The sequence below is a fragment of the Notothenia coriiceps genome, unplaced genomic scaffold (genome assembly GCF_000735185.1).
Source record: "Notothenia coriiceps isolate Sejong01 unplaced genomic scaffold, NC01 NC01_scaffold00037246, whole genome shotgun sequence".
In the NCBI taxonomy this organism is placed as follows: domain Eukaryota; kingdom Metazoa; phylum Chordata; class Actinopteri; order Perciformes; family Nototheniidae; genus Notothenia; species Notothenia coriiceps.
The window spans coordinates 13,829,079-13,844,226 of record NW_011369947.1 but is presented as its reverse complement, the minus strand read 5'-3'; the positions used below and the strand labels follow the sequence as shown (position 1 = coordinate 13,844,226).

Sequence of the window (15,148 nt, the reverse complement as noted above, 5' to 3'; positions counted from 1 at the left end):
ACAGTTTTAGGGAAACAAAAGTTAGGGGGGCAGCTACCCCCCCCTTGCCCCCCCGTAGATCCGCCCCTGTATGGCACTGTCATATACATTGAATTATTCCATTTGATAATATGTAATCAACTTACGCACCCCTCCCAAAAAAACAATTACGATAAAAATATTCATAACTCATATTCTCATATTCGAATACCTGAATAATTTTGAATATTCGATTAAATCGTTCCCATCCCTAGTTTAGATTTGAGTGTTGCTTTTGTGTCTATTATGAGAACTTGTATACTTATCTCATTTACTCTGTTTTTTTTCAAAATGCTCTATGTATTTATCACTTACTTTCACTTTTTATTTAGTTGTTTTCTTCCAAGCTGGGATGGGGGTGGGGGGTATATTTGATCTGCTTTTTTGACAGTGACATTCTGTATGATTTTTCTTTGTGTTAAAAGCGCCAGCTAATTAAAAAGGGATTGTAATGAACCAGCAGCACAGCGGTGTCTCGTCTCACCTGTACTGCTTTGTTCCGCCTCCTCTGTGGCCATCTGCATGAGGGCGTCCAGCACCAGTGCGTTATCCAGCCACGTGTACCAGTCCTCCAGCTCCTGCAGGAAGTTCGCTCCAGTGGCTTCAGACACCTTTCTAGTGGCCAGCTTACACAGACGCTCAATGAAGCCGGGGATGTTCAGCAGGGTAACTAGAGGAGGAATAAGGTTGATATTTGATTAGAATGAGAATACTTGAATTATCTAAGGGCAACATTGTGACCGTCAAAAATCGAATAATAAAAATGCTTATATAAACATGAGTTAAAATAACAATCTACAATAACATAAAAATAGAATAATTATATTTGTATAAACATAACAACTTAAAATAAAAAATGTCCAGTAAAAGATCAAATGAAACAAATCTATGAATAGATTAAAAATGATAATAATGATTAAAAATATTAGAAATAAATATCTAACCTGAATAAATACAGTATATGTATAATAGTATAAGTTAAAGTAAAAATGTCCAGTATAAAAATATTATAAAATATGTATGTAAACATTAAAAGTGAGCACATTGTACTACAATATACAGTTTAGCATGTTCATTGCAATATCTATAGTGGTGTATTGGTTTTAAACATTGAAGAGATTAAAAGGGTTTGGCTGCTGATGGTTTAATCCCTCCTGGAGTTTATTTTCTCAGAGTGCCTGAGGGTTATTAAGTTATTATGGCCAAAGGCAGCAAAGACTTCCTGTGGGGCATCTTAGTGGAATGAGTCCATTATTGATCCACTCTTTTACAATGGACCAAAATAAACATCAGCGTGGACTCAGAACCCTGAACGCAACCCACCCTGGTTGACCTCGGCCCGCGAGGGGCTGGCGATGCGTTTCTGCTGGGCATTTTTGGCCAACAGGGTGTGCTTGTCGTCGTTTCCCACATCAGGTTCTGAGATGGTGACGGACAGGATGCGGCAGAAGTTGGCGAGCTGCTGTTGGTCGAAGCTTTGGACCAGGCCGGACAGGTTGGGGATGCCCTCTAAATGGATCATCTCCTGGAAAACACACATTTAAAATCTGTTAGTAAACTGAAAGCAGACAGAAATCGGACATTTATAATTGTACAAGTTGTGGGACTGAACCTGACGGACTCTGTTTCTTCAATTATGAATAGATCATATATTGGATACAAGTTAAGGATATTTACAGAGTTAAAATATTCATACCTAACTTTCAATTGTAATTTTAAGACTAGAAATACACAAACAATTAGCTTAATAGTGAGAAGAGTCAAGTTTATCCTTATGTTTCTCAATTCGTCACACTCAACGTAGTTTAAATATTGGCCATGAGGGTTGTGCACTACAGTAGGTCGCCATTGTCAGTAGGTTTGTCTGTGTATCTGCAAACTGTCTATATGTACATAGCCATCTGTTATTATAAAAATGTAGTGTGTATGATTTTTGTATCTTTGTGGAACAGCAGGACAGAGACAGAAGAAATGTCCTTGCGGGGACAATAAAGTATATCGTTTGGTATCGTGTTTCAAATTCATTTTTATATGCTGAATACCCTGTGAGGTTTTGCCCACTGTTGTTACCTAAAAAGTATAAAGTATTATATTTGCTTTTGAAGAGGTTACATCACAGATGTCCCCGTTTTAAATTATTTCAACAAGTCAACTACAAAAGATCAAGAGAATACATTGTTGTTAAACTGCTCCTTGCTGTCTTTACATCACAATAAGAGAACCAGAAATATGAAGGGAGGAAAAACAAAGCAACCACATTTTTGCAATCGATATGCAGCTCAGACTTGTAGATTATTAAAATGCACAAGCTACAACAACAGTGTCTACAAACTCTCCACAAGCAGCTTGAGGGAGTAGCACTTTGTAAAACATTTAAAGATTTAGTAATGCACATAATGTATAAAGAAAGCAGAAACACAGACTATGGAGTTCAATGTTTTTAAAGTAAGCTGAACAATTAAAAAACGTCCACGATACAGAGCTAAACAAAGCTAATGATATGTATTTTAAAATGTTCAAGAATCTCAAGAGAAGTTCAAGCTGAAAACAGCATGCTTCTAATATTAGAGCATAGGTGTGGTGTTTGGGTGTTTGCAGCTCTGCAAGGCACAACCATTCTGGCATGAGCGGTGTTTGAACATGGACAGCAGAGAGTTTTATAGACATAACAAGACGCATGTATCATGTGAGCAAAGATTTTTTTTAAATCGTAAAACTCAACGTCTGTTGCTGGTTTGACAAATGAGTCACGGCTGCATAAATCACAAAGTAACCTTTTCATTTCCGAGGTGCCATAAATAAATACAAGTTTAACTCTGACCTTTTTGACTCCGAGAATATCTTCAATTAGAGTAGCGGTCTGTAGGAAGGTCTTCTTGTTTGTCATCAGGGTGAAGAGAAACAGAACAAAGTCATCCCTCGCTGCCAGGCTCTTTGTGACCCCCTCCGTCTGTGAATTGATACAAATAAAATGAGCACTTCAGTTTAAATCATGCACATTCCTGACTGTAATGTTGTTTTTAGAACGGCACGAACGCACTGCAAAACAGCAACTTCTAGTCACACACACACACACACACACACACACACACACACACACACACACACACACACACACACACACACACACACACACACACACACACACACACACACACACACACACACACAGTTTGATGCACCTCTGACATTTCTCTGACATTTACCAAATGTAACAGGATACTTACACATATACAACAGTTGTAGAGAACACTAAGGCAGTCCTTGACCAAGTCATCATTCACTGTGGGAACAGAAACACACACGTTGTAGTCAAATTGAGAACTTATGAATTTTAAATCTATTATATTCAGTTAAAAATTCCCAATAAAAGCAGATATATTCACAAATGTGAAGTCACAACTTACTATTGGGTTTTTTCTTCTGCATAGTTAATGTGGGTCTCATCAAGATCTCCACAAGCAGCTTCAGGGAAATAGAGAAATTGGTATTCAGTGCTGTGAGCAAATACTAGTAAGTGCTGTGCTACACATGACGCCAGATTCTCCAGCAGGAAGCCTCTGTACGTCCAATAATTACAGAGAGTCAAGCACCAGGAATGTCCAACTTACATCGACTCCACCGAAGAGGTCAAAGGTGTACGTGTTGGGGAAGGTGGATTCCTGAGCGGTCTTCCTGTCCTCCGTAACGAAAGACATGGCCTCCATGGAGAGCTGGGATGATAATACCTGACAAAAACACATTGACTACATGTAAAGAAAAGTCCCAAAGTAAAAACACTCACACAAATGGCAGGAATGAGTAATTCCACGACTAGTACTACAAGTGTTGTGAGGGCACCTTGAGAAAGCTGTGGGCCTGGGAGAGGTCACTGTTGGGATGGCTGCTCTCGTGGAGCCTCTGCAGCAGCGCGGGGATGCCATGCCACTTGGCTCGTTTATCTCTCTCCTGGAGCAGGCCTCCTGGTAGCTAGGACACGCAAACAGAGGTAACCTTAAAACCTTAAACAAGTGCAATAGACACAGTGAAAAATGTATGGGTGTTTGCATTTGCATTCAGACAAGTGAATACCAGTCTGGAATCCTGAGAACATTTGATATGTTTGGTCAGATGTTTGTGTGAGTTTGTCGCCCTGATTGCTATCTGGCCTGCACAATGTTCTCTAGCCGCTCCATTTAGTGGCTTTATGACTGATTCAAGTGTTGAATTGGCAGCGGAGAACTTTGGGGAGACAAATCACTATGATTGGCTGTTCAGTTAAGCGAATCAGTGTGCGAGAAAAGAAACGCACACGAGGTAAACAAACAAACAACTAAAATCATGAGGCAAATAAAGAGCCTCTTCTCATTGCTCATCTTCATCTCATCGGATCATCCCATTACACGGATATTTTCCCATCAACATCGCAGCCTTGAATGAAGCTAAGTGGTGAGGGTGAGTGGTGTGAAAGGCGCCAACAAACACTGCTAGAGTCTAATAATATTATGTATTATGAAACCTAACAAATTCAAGATACTCAGATAATATGTAACCCTGGAAAACATGTGTGCAACTTTTAACAGACAAAAGGTCTCAGATAGTAGGAAGGCTGTGAGTCACTTTAAATAAGATTACTTAAGGAAATCCTTAGTTCATGTAGCACAATACTGCAACAAGGAGAACAGAAACTAAAAGTAGCTTCAGCTGATTTGTATTATTATCACTGGCTGTAAAATCTAAAACTTGTTGACAAGAGAATTGTAACTTTGCTCAAAGTCAACAGGTGTAAAAGTCATGTGGAGAAAAGCCATAAAGGAACAGCTGAATCTTGAAGTTAAAGCCAGCAATAAATAATGTGGCTTTTTTCATTTTAAAGGATTCAGGAGAAGAGAAGACGTCTTCTATACTTGACTAATCTATTTATTAAACCACCAAGTAATGAATGTATGCTTTTCTGAATGGTGTCAGTTGCCATCATCCCTGTTGAAGCCATTAAAATCAAAAAGGTGTGACAGCATCGTGACTTTTTAAGATATGCCTGAATGACATGAAACAACTTGACCTTGCATTGCTCTGAGTGGAATGGGAATGTTCAAAATGTTGTGCACAGATTCCTGATGGTTATAAAGGGAGACCATTTGTAGAGTTTCCACTTCCTCAATAGAGCGTATTAGTTTGATCCCAGCAATGCTCCAATTGACAACACCCACACTCTAGTTGCTTAACTACCTTTAAGAGACAGTATGGCCCAAACAAGAAACTCACAAATGTCAGACTTATCTTTTCTCATTCAAGCTTTTTAATAATCATATGCTAAAACACAAGGCAAAAGCGGCAATCCGTTCCAAAAACAGACAAAAGAAATACTACCTTTCCTTTATAAAAATAAGACAACACTGAGAATCATGCAGCCCAATGAGCAGCATTACGAACGTTTCAAAAATCAGGGGTATTTTAGGATTTTCGGGGCTTTAGGATCATACCAAAATGTCACCTCACCACCGAGGTAATACCTTGAAAACACCAAGTCAGCAATGAGAGTAAACGCCACGAGACTGACTGCAAAGGGATACATGGTTTTATGAGCTTTGTAAAACAAGGGTGTACGAAGCAAGTTGAAATAAAGATGAAGTGTCTGAATGGGTCAAAATGTCACGTCAGATGCGACATCCATCATCTGCATAAGTGCTTTGAGCGCCAGGAAAAGCGCTATAGAAATAACATGTATCATTATTTATTATTATAATGCCCTGTCAACATCACAGTTTATGTCAACTAACGTCACTGTTCAGGGGTGTTTAGTAACCAAGTGCATTTACTTACATTTGAAGTATTTCCATTTTATGTTACTTTGTTCTTCTACTCCACTTCGATTCAGATGGAAATATAGTACTTTACTCCACTACATTTATTGAATACCTTTCGTTACTTTGCAATTCATATTAATGACAAACAATATAATCAACACTTAAATAAGATTTTAGTTGCACCTAGAATAAATTGACATGCTACCCAGCAGAACATTAAGTAATTAAAAGCTCCACCTTTACCAGCACTTGATAAACACATCAATAATTTAAATGAAAACATATAATATATATTAATCTGAAATGTGCCATACCGTATAATGAGTACTTTTACTTTTGGTACTTTAAGTGTATTTATATGCCAATACTTTTGTACTTTTAATTGAGTAACATTTTGAATGCAGGACTTTTATTGTAACAGAGTATTCCTACACTCTGGTACTTCTACTTTTCAAGATCTTGTACTTCTCCCACCTCTGTCAGTGTTAGATAAAAACCAACCGAACAAATATATGCTCCAAAGTAACACATATCGGTTAAATGGTGCTGTATTTCCATGCAGGAAATACAAATAAACCTGCCAAGTGTAAGTAGTGCAGACAGCTGCCTCTCCATGTAAGGGAACGGTAGTTATTGTGGTTTGCGTCGTTACGTCATCACCTGAGCTGTTCAGCTGGCTTAGCTAGCTAACGTTAGCTGATGTTGGCTAGCATTAGCAAACGTTACTGCGGTTTACTACATGATTTAAGCGATTATGAAATGTAACAATGGGCTATCTGGTATCACTGATTCTCTTACTACCTCATAAAAACCATAACAGTATGTCAACATACCAGATCAGAGCGTTATGTAGCGTACTTACGGGCATATCATGCTAAGCTAATTCACTGCTAACAACAAAAGACCAACTTGAAGCGGAGCTTGCTTCACACACTTTGTTCGAATGCAAACGTTATTTGCCTCGTCAGCGAGCAAATATCATTATCCAATACTCAATAATGTCAAAGTTTAGTGTTTGCATTTTTAAAACACCCTATTAATGTTGTAGCTAGCTGTAAAGCCGAAGCTGACACGAGCGACTAGAGCTCCATCAAGTCTCCCCGACAGCGTCTTCATGTTCGGGCTACATTCCAGCCGCAAGCCCCTGGTCTCAGTGGACCAGCGTTCATGTGCCTTTACTGTCGAAACATGCAGTGTTTCTCTTACCTGCGTCCCTCGACTGAACCCCTGGCCGGTGATTTTACTAGCCGTGAACTTAGTGACGATATTGCCAGTGCAATGTCTTCGTTTTCCTCCAGTACAGGGGGACTCGGACCCCATAAGCGTCGCCATTATTTCTTCTTCCTGAACTGAGCTGCTCGGCAGGAAGTGGAAGGCTTTGATGAATTACTGGAGGTAATGAAGCGGCATCTACTGGCGGAGTTGCACACTGTGCGAGAAGTGGCTTCAGTGGTGTATGCTCTGTCTATACTCTATTGTGGTATTAATGGTTTTGGTTTTAATGGTTTTGCACGATCTAATATTACACAAACAGATAACAAATGACAAGCAGTGACGGGCGAGGCAAACAACCCATTAGGCTTATTTAAAGCCTCTACCTAAATAATGTAAAAAAACACAATGTTCTATAAAACACAAGATCAATATACAAACAATTGCTTGAATTCCACATATACTATACTTAACATTTTAACAAAATAACACTCAAACCAGGCATATTTTGGGGTGATTTTCGTTTAGTTTTGAACTGGACAGACCTTCATCCGTTTCAGGGGAACAAAGATCTGGAATGACCTTCAAATCCAACACAATCTGTACCTTGCTGTATTGCCAAGCAAATCAGGCCAGTGTTTATTATTATTTTCAAATGTTCCAAAATATTTTTATTGGATTCCAATAACACAACCATGACAACAATCATATACAGTAAAACAACAATAATATTTACATTTTTCATATGGCATTTAAACAGCATGCTCATATGTGGTTATAAATAAGGACATAGACAGTGGCAAGAAAAGTAGGCTAAAACCTTTGGAATAACCTTAATTTATGTATATTTGTTCTAAAATATGGTCCGATCTTCACCTCAGTTGCAATATTCAACAATTATTGTTTGGTTCTTGTCCATATTGAATACATAATTCAGACAGCAGTGTAGATTGGAAAAAAGTGTGTGAACCCCTAGACTTCAACAAGAGCTAATAGGAGATAACAATGTCACAGCATGTTCATATGTAGTTATAAATCAGGACACACATTCCATTTTTTAAACCAAATGAGATCACTGACCATGAGCTCACTCCTCCACTCTTTAAAACAAACACATTTTTCTTGCTGACAGACACTTTCTCACCATAGACTGTATAAATAAAGCTCTAAACATTGTAGTGTCTCAGCCCTCATGCCCCTCCATGACCTCTCTCTATGGCTAGCCCAAACGGCAGCTGAGCCATGACAGTGTGTGGCTTCACTTTATCTGTGAGACTTGTTCCAGGCTGATCCTCTGTCTCTCCTCATGTGTCCCAGCTGTGATCATTGCCCTCTGTAATCTGTAGGTACGAGGTGATGGCCTCCCTCAGCCCCTCGCTCACCAGAGAGTTGTCTGACTCTGTCCTCTTCCTCCTGAAGATCGCTGACCTGGAGGACACAAGACAGGATGTTCAAAAGGGCTCATTGCAAATGTGCAATGCGACTATGACCCTGACATGGAGAATGCTTCTAACTGGTGCGTAAATTAACAGTAATTGTTATGGGCTGCATTTTGTAGCTTTTATTTATCTGACGTACAGGTTAAAGAAACATCAGTGCAGGAACATTCTGCTCTATGCTATTACACACTGTCAACTCGTCTGTCAGATATCTTGTTAACCACAGTGTTATCTGTTGGATTGTCTGTTAGTGTTTGCATAAACTTCTCCTGAGTTATGGACCTGGTATAGGGGGACACAACGTCAGAGAAAGAAGATTGATTTCCAGCCCAAAAGCAGAGAACAGAGTCTAACTTGTGGTAAGGGTATTAGTTTTCTACATCTTGACTTTATTCTCTAAATTGTTTTTTATTTTATCTGCATATATTTTTTACTTCATCCTCAAAATGGTATTTAAACCTATTCATGACCATTTTGACTTCATTTTTTACATATCTTCTTCACTACTTTTCATTTCTTAACCTCTTTTTGCCCCTCTATGCCTTGCCCTCTCTAACTGTCCCTAATTACGGCTTATTTTACTCAGCACTGAAACACAAACGTCAGTACAGTTGAATCAGTGTCTGAAAATAATAAGCTTCACATCAGGTTTTTTAACCACCAGGTGCTCATGCTCTACGGAAATAGAGTGACATCTTGTGGCAGTCATCAGTAGGAGCTAAAGAGAGTCTGCCTCACCTGCTGATGTCCTTCCAGTTGATAGTCGGCCTCCTGATGGTTATGGGTACAGGCCTGTCCTCTGTGGGGTTGTCTAAACCCTGGATGTGGCACGGCCCCGTCAGCCGGACACACAGCCCTCCTGCTGATTCTGTGATGGAGAAAAAACATTTTAGTATCTTACTTTTAAAGAAGTCTCTGGTGAATTCAGGAATGAGCATTATATCCTGAGTGCAGACCTGAGTAGTGTTCCACCAGGTGATGCAGGGAGGGGAAGGTGAGCCCTGGAGAGATGTAGACCCAGCCGTTTTCGAGCTGAGGGATTCGGTAGTGCTTTACACTGTCAAGGTACGAAGAGCTGCTCCTACTCAGCACAGACAGCGAGTAACAATCTAAACAAAGAGACAGCACACAGAGGAAGCAGTTCAACTACACGGCTCTTGATTCTTCATTTAGAAATGTATACAAGTACAGATTTGTTTCCACTAGCCTTCCAAAATCATTAGTCAAGTTGTTTCTAAGGGCACTTAAAGGAATACTTTACCCCCAAAATGATTATATGTGTATCAATTCCTCACCCCGTGTTAACCTTACATTCATAAAGAAAACGTTATGGCAGGCCTTCATGATGAACAAAGAGTCCAAAAACGTAGAAAATCCTCAAATAAATGTATGATATAAATATACAATGTAGTGTATATTTATATCATATAATTCAAATTGAAGCTAACACAGGGAAGTAATTTATACACACATGATCATTTTGGGATTACTTTTTCCTTTAAGCCTTCAACATTGTTGTGCCTTGGTTGAATATGTTTCTAAAGCAGTGGAAGAAACAGAAGCAGCGCTCTGACCTCTGTTTGACTCTGACTCTCGGATCATGAAGGCTCCACTCTGGTTCTGAGGCCGCATCAGCAGCTCCACCGCCTTGTACCTGCTGATGTCTTTGAACAGCCACCTGCACAGAGAAGAGAGACACAGTGAGTCAATGAGAACAAAATAGGTTGTTTTTCAAGTTAGGGAAAACCCACTGAAACAGAAACAGCATATTCCCCACTGGAGGAGGGCTGCAGGCAGGGGCTGATGTCAGAAAACATGAGGCTTGTTCCAACCTTCTTTCTCCCACGACACCTCCCACCTGCCGGGGGACTACCCATCTCTCATCTCACTTCTCCTCTTCTGCAACCAGTGGAGTGGCAAGTACATTTACTCAAGTACTGTACTTAAAGGTGGGGTATGTAATTTCGGAGAAACCTGCTCGAGTGCACTAGAATTTGAAAGTAAACGACCGGAAAAAATCTGCCACTTCCTTCAGACTTCCTTACAGAGCCCCTCCTCCTACACACGAACGCGTACATGACCAATGAGGGCACGAGATAAGTTTGTGCACAGATGGAAGGCTGACAGGCAGGTAGGCCATCCAGTTACTTTAGCTCAGATGATTTGTCGTACTTTTTACAGCGCCACGGCTTCCACAGATGACATTTTTTTATCTATTTATTGTCAAAGCATTTAATATATTCATTGCTATCGGGATGTTAAGAGCATTCCATGGAATATAACAAAAAGTGGTTCTGAAATAAATTACATACCCCACCTTTAAGTTCAACTTTTAGGGACTTCACATGAGTATAAAAAATGTCCTTTCAAATTTGTAGGCTACTTCCACCCCACTACAAATCAGAGGTAAATGGTGTACTTTTACTCTACTACGTTTATTTAACACGTTTAGTTATTTTCCACATTCGGAATAATAATGTGAAAAATAATCAACCCTTAAATCAGACTTTAGTTCCAATTGGAGTAAATTCACAAGCTACCCTGCAGTGTACAACGTGATTAAAACTAGCTACACCTTTACCAGCTTTGATAACACTTCGATCAATGATTATAATCAAAACATATATTTCATCCAAGCCAATCTGCAAAAAGAGTACTTTTGGTGCTTAACCTTTATTTGGATGCCGATACCTTTGTACTTTTACTTGAGTAACATTTTGAATGCAGGATGTTTTACTTGTAACAGAGTATTTTCTACACTCTACTAAAGTACAAGATCTGAGTATTTCTTCCACCTCTGGCTGCTGCCACACACGTGCACACACACACACACACACACACACACACACACACACACACACACACACACACACACACACACCCACACACACTCGGAGAGACACACACATACACACACGGACACACACACACACACACACACACACACACACACACACGCAATCCCGACAGTGACCCACTTGTGTGTCACATTGGCGGTGTAGGTGGTGGGGATGTAGCTCTCAAGGCCCGTGGTGGTGGATCTGACCATCAGAAAATCACCGTCACTGTTGGAGAGAACAGGCAGTCATGAGTAGCTGTACAGGTGAGAATAAAAGGTGAAAGTGATTATAAAAGCTTCACTTACTCTGACTGGACGGTTACTTGTTCTCCGATGCACATTGTTAATTCTGTACTCTCAAAGGACGGGTAGTTACAGAGGGAGACAATCACACTGTCCTGCGGCCCTACAGAGAGAAGAAGGAGAGGCATGTTGTTACGCTTTTCTTAGTTTGATTTTCTGTGGGGATGACTGGTGCAGTGTTGAAAGAAGTACTCCTCTACTTAAGTTAAAGTACAAATGCTATAGTATGGTCTTTGAATACTCCAATGATTATAAAAGTGCTGGTATCAAAATGTAGTTAGAGCACAACAAAAATGTAATCGTTCTGCACAATGTCCAATTTCAGGATAATGTAAAATATAGAAGAATGATCAGCTAAACGTGCTTCAAGAATCCAAAGTAAGAGGACTATTTTTGCAGAATGGATCTTTTCACAGTATTATATCATAATGGTTGTTATATTCTCCTGTTTCTATATGTGTAAGAGTATTTTGGTATTGTACTTGGTCAATGTGGACCAAATGTAGGTACTTGAAATACTTTGTAGATTATTAGAACAGTACTGCATACCATATCAGTATATCATGTGTACAATGTATCTGTGATTTTTCAAATAAATGTAGTGGAGTAACTATACAAATGATACTAGCCTCTATGTTGTGGAGTAGATGTGCAAAGTTGGAAATAATCAAGTAAACTACAAATATTAAAAAAAAGTACTTGAGTACATAACATTTTGTAAATAGTTACTTTCCACCACTGCTTTGGGGATATACATACGTGGTGATTCAGGCTCAGGAGAATTTTCCAGGATTGTGAGGTTGGATCGACATCTGATGGGGCAGGTCCCCATGTTCTGTCTTATGATGATCAGAAAAGGAACTTATTTCTGAAAAACAGAAGCACAGGATGAGGAAAATGTCTTCAAAGGTCTTTAAAAACCGAAACACTGAATTTGTTCTCTAGTGATCACACCGTGAATGAAAGTGCACAGTGTTACCAGGCAGTGAGAAGATACAGGAAGCCGCCTCACCGCAACTGTGCTCAGTTTCCATGCAACTACTTTGCAAGGAATAAAATCTACCTAACATGAAATGTATTCAAAAAGATGAATAGAGGTGATTTTATACTTATTATGCAAACTGTTTTTCAATTTGAACAGGGACCTTTGAATAAAATATCTAAAATATAATTTAAATATATTGGGCTTTTTAACATTTGACTTAGCCCAAAAATAAAAACAATCTCCCCTTCCCAGATAATAACCAGAGCGAAACATAGCGTTGTGATTTTACTTCAAACCAACACAGGACTGAATTAAACAGGAAAAAAAGTGTAAAATAAGAATAAATCAACAGTTAAAAGCCAAATTAAAGGAGAATGAATGAATGATACTGACTAAAATAAGAAATACTCTTTATCTTAGTTTGTATTTATTTCATATAATTCACATCATCGGGCAATACGTTAACTCATATTGTGAAGTAATAAGTTAAGTCATTTAACTGCAAATATACAATACAAGTTATCAGACAAAAGGTATTTTTACAGTAACAGTTATTTAAGGAAAACAATAAAAACTACTTTCATGCAATATACATCAATATATATCAGAGCAAGTACTCACCTTTCTTTCTGTATTTCAAAAATGTGTCCACAAATTATTTCCCCACACAAGCAGTGAGTCCGACCCCTCTCAGATCAAAGTCCTCAATGATAAATGCTGGTCTCTCTGCAGCACACACACAGAGGGCAGACTGTGAAATGCGTCCTCCCAGGCCTGCAGATCAATCACAGAGACTGTGCTCCCTCCTCTGAACACGGCTGTGTTTTTGCAGCTGTTGATAGAGAAGGCTGAGTGAAGAGGCTTCCTGGCGGCCTTTATGTATGTCACCCTGCTGCAGCTTCCTGTGACGCTCAAGACCTTCACATCCGGACTCAGAGCAGCTTGTGTTGATCTCTCAGATGCAGAGTATTTTCACTGACACTGCATCACTTGTTTATGGAATGAACTACGTGAGCAGCGTTCACCTACATGACCCATGTGATGCAGACAGTTTGTGTGTATGGTGTCAGTTTATCTGCTTTTAGCTGAGAAACACTGAGGCACATTTTCCCTGTCAGTCCCATCACGTCCAGTTACTGGTGGTCCTGTTGAACATCAGATCAGAGGAGCAGCTCTGCAGAAGCATGACGAAGGTTCCCCTGACAACCCACTGCGGCTCCTATTCATCATCAGTCATAAAGGGTATCCATCATGCTGACTCTGCAGAGTCAAATGGTAAAAGTGGAGCAATTTGACTGGCAATATTAATGCGTTTTGTGCTCGTAAATCATGAAGGTGCAGTGGTGGAATCTAAGTATGTACATATACTCAAATAGCCTACTGTTGGCTCCTTAAATACATGTTTCCGTTGTCCTTTTCATGAAATGTTGCTCTTCTTCACTGTCAGAGAAACATATTGTACTTTTTACTCTACTTAACTTATCTCACTGCTATTGGTTATTGTACATATTAGATTTGACATAGAAAACGCATTGAGTGCCTTTTACAGTATATTTAACTTGAGTTAAGTAACCCTGTTGGTTAATTGGTCAGTAAATGAGTGCATGTTTTCACAATGGCTATTTTTACCAATTGTTTGACGCAAACCATTGAACATCGGCCTCTCAAATGTGAAAATGAGCATCATTCCTCGTCTTAAAATAGAAAAAACTGTTAACAAAACAGGATATTTGAAGATGTCAGTGTGTTTGTAAGTTACTTTTTTCTTTATTATACCTTCACAAGAAAACAACCAGTAGATTGTCCATTATGAAATATTAATTATTTGCAGCCCTATATAACATTAGCTCTTGCTTAAACATGAATAAGTGATAACATATGATGGTAAACGAAACTATATTGTTTGTGTAACAGGGGAAATGTTTCTGCTTCGAGTCCTTTCAATTTTGATATTTTAGGTACATTTATTCCTAATGATACGTACATATTCTCAGATAAGGTCCTTTTTCAATGCAGGATTTAACTTTTGTACAGTGTGGTAGTAGTAGTTTCAAGTAACAGGTCTGAATACTTCCAATATGTGGTTGTTCAAATGGATTTATAATAGTATAATGAATTCTGTGTGAATTTAGCACCCTTATGCATGCATGTGAGCTCATCAGAGATGGTAGATATGATTCTCTGGTTTCAGTTTCTGCTGAGAGGTGATCATTCTCAGATACTTCTTGTCCTACTTCTTATCAGATGTTCTAATGTGGATGGAAAATGCCCAATAATCTTCAACAGAGTCATCACGTACAGCTTATGTTGTAACAACTGCATGTTAGCTCGATTGGAAAGTACATTTGAATCAAAAATCAAATCGTTCCATTCCGGTGCGGTATATGTTTCTCTAATCGGTTTCTGCACTGCGTGTCACATTTGTAGATGTGTTATCTAACTCCAAACTGATTTTTTAAATTATTTTATTCATTAAATGCCCCTTTTAGTATGTATCATAAGTATTTCAATAAGGTATTATATAAAATGGTTTAGGTTTCAGTGTTACAAAAAGTATTTACAGTAG

The 15,148-nt window shown here is 39.0% G+C and overlaps 2 protein-coding genes across 2 annotated transcripts; both read right to left on the bottom strand.

Moving 5' to 3' along the window:
* Positions 1-449: 449 nt before the first annotated feature.
* LOC104966455 (short transient receptor potential channel 4-associated protein-like) lies at positions 450-7,179 on the bottom strand. Its single transcript, XM_010795641.1, has 8 exons — positions 7,011-7,179; positions 3,859-3,987; positions 3,630-3,746; positions 3,426-3,483; positions 3,246-3,301; positions 2,840-2,968; positions 1,342-1,543; positions 450-688 (listed from the first exon to the last, which is right to left on the bottom strand). Exons 1-8 carry the CDS (start codon positions 7,134-7,136, stop codon positions 450-452), a joined length of 1,056 nt encoding a protein of 351 aa, XP_010793943.1. The 5' UTR covers positions 7,137-7,179.
* Positions 7,180-7,654: 475 nt separating this feature from the next.
* LOC104965857 (src-like-adapter 2) lies at positions 7,655-13,413 on the bottom strand. Its single transcript, XM_010794890.1, has 8 exons — positions 13,204-13,413; positions 12,357-12,465; positions 11,601-11,700; positions 11,434-11,520; positions 10,030-10,133; positions 9,412-9,564; positions 9,194-9,323; positions 7,655-8,444 (listed from the first exon to the last, which is right to left on the bottom strand). Exons 2-8 carry the CDS (start codon positions 12,427-12,429, stop codon positions 8,321-8,323), a joined length of 771 nt encoding a protein of 256 aa, XP_010793192.1. The 5' UTR covers positions 12,430-12,465; positions 13,204-13,413; the 3' UTR covers positions 7,655-8,320.
* Positions 13,414-15,148: the final 1,735 nt, after the last annotated feature.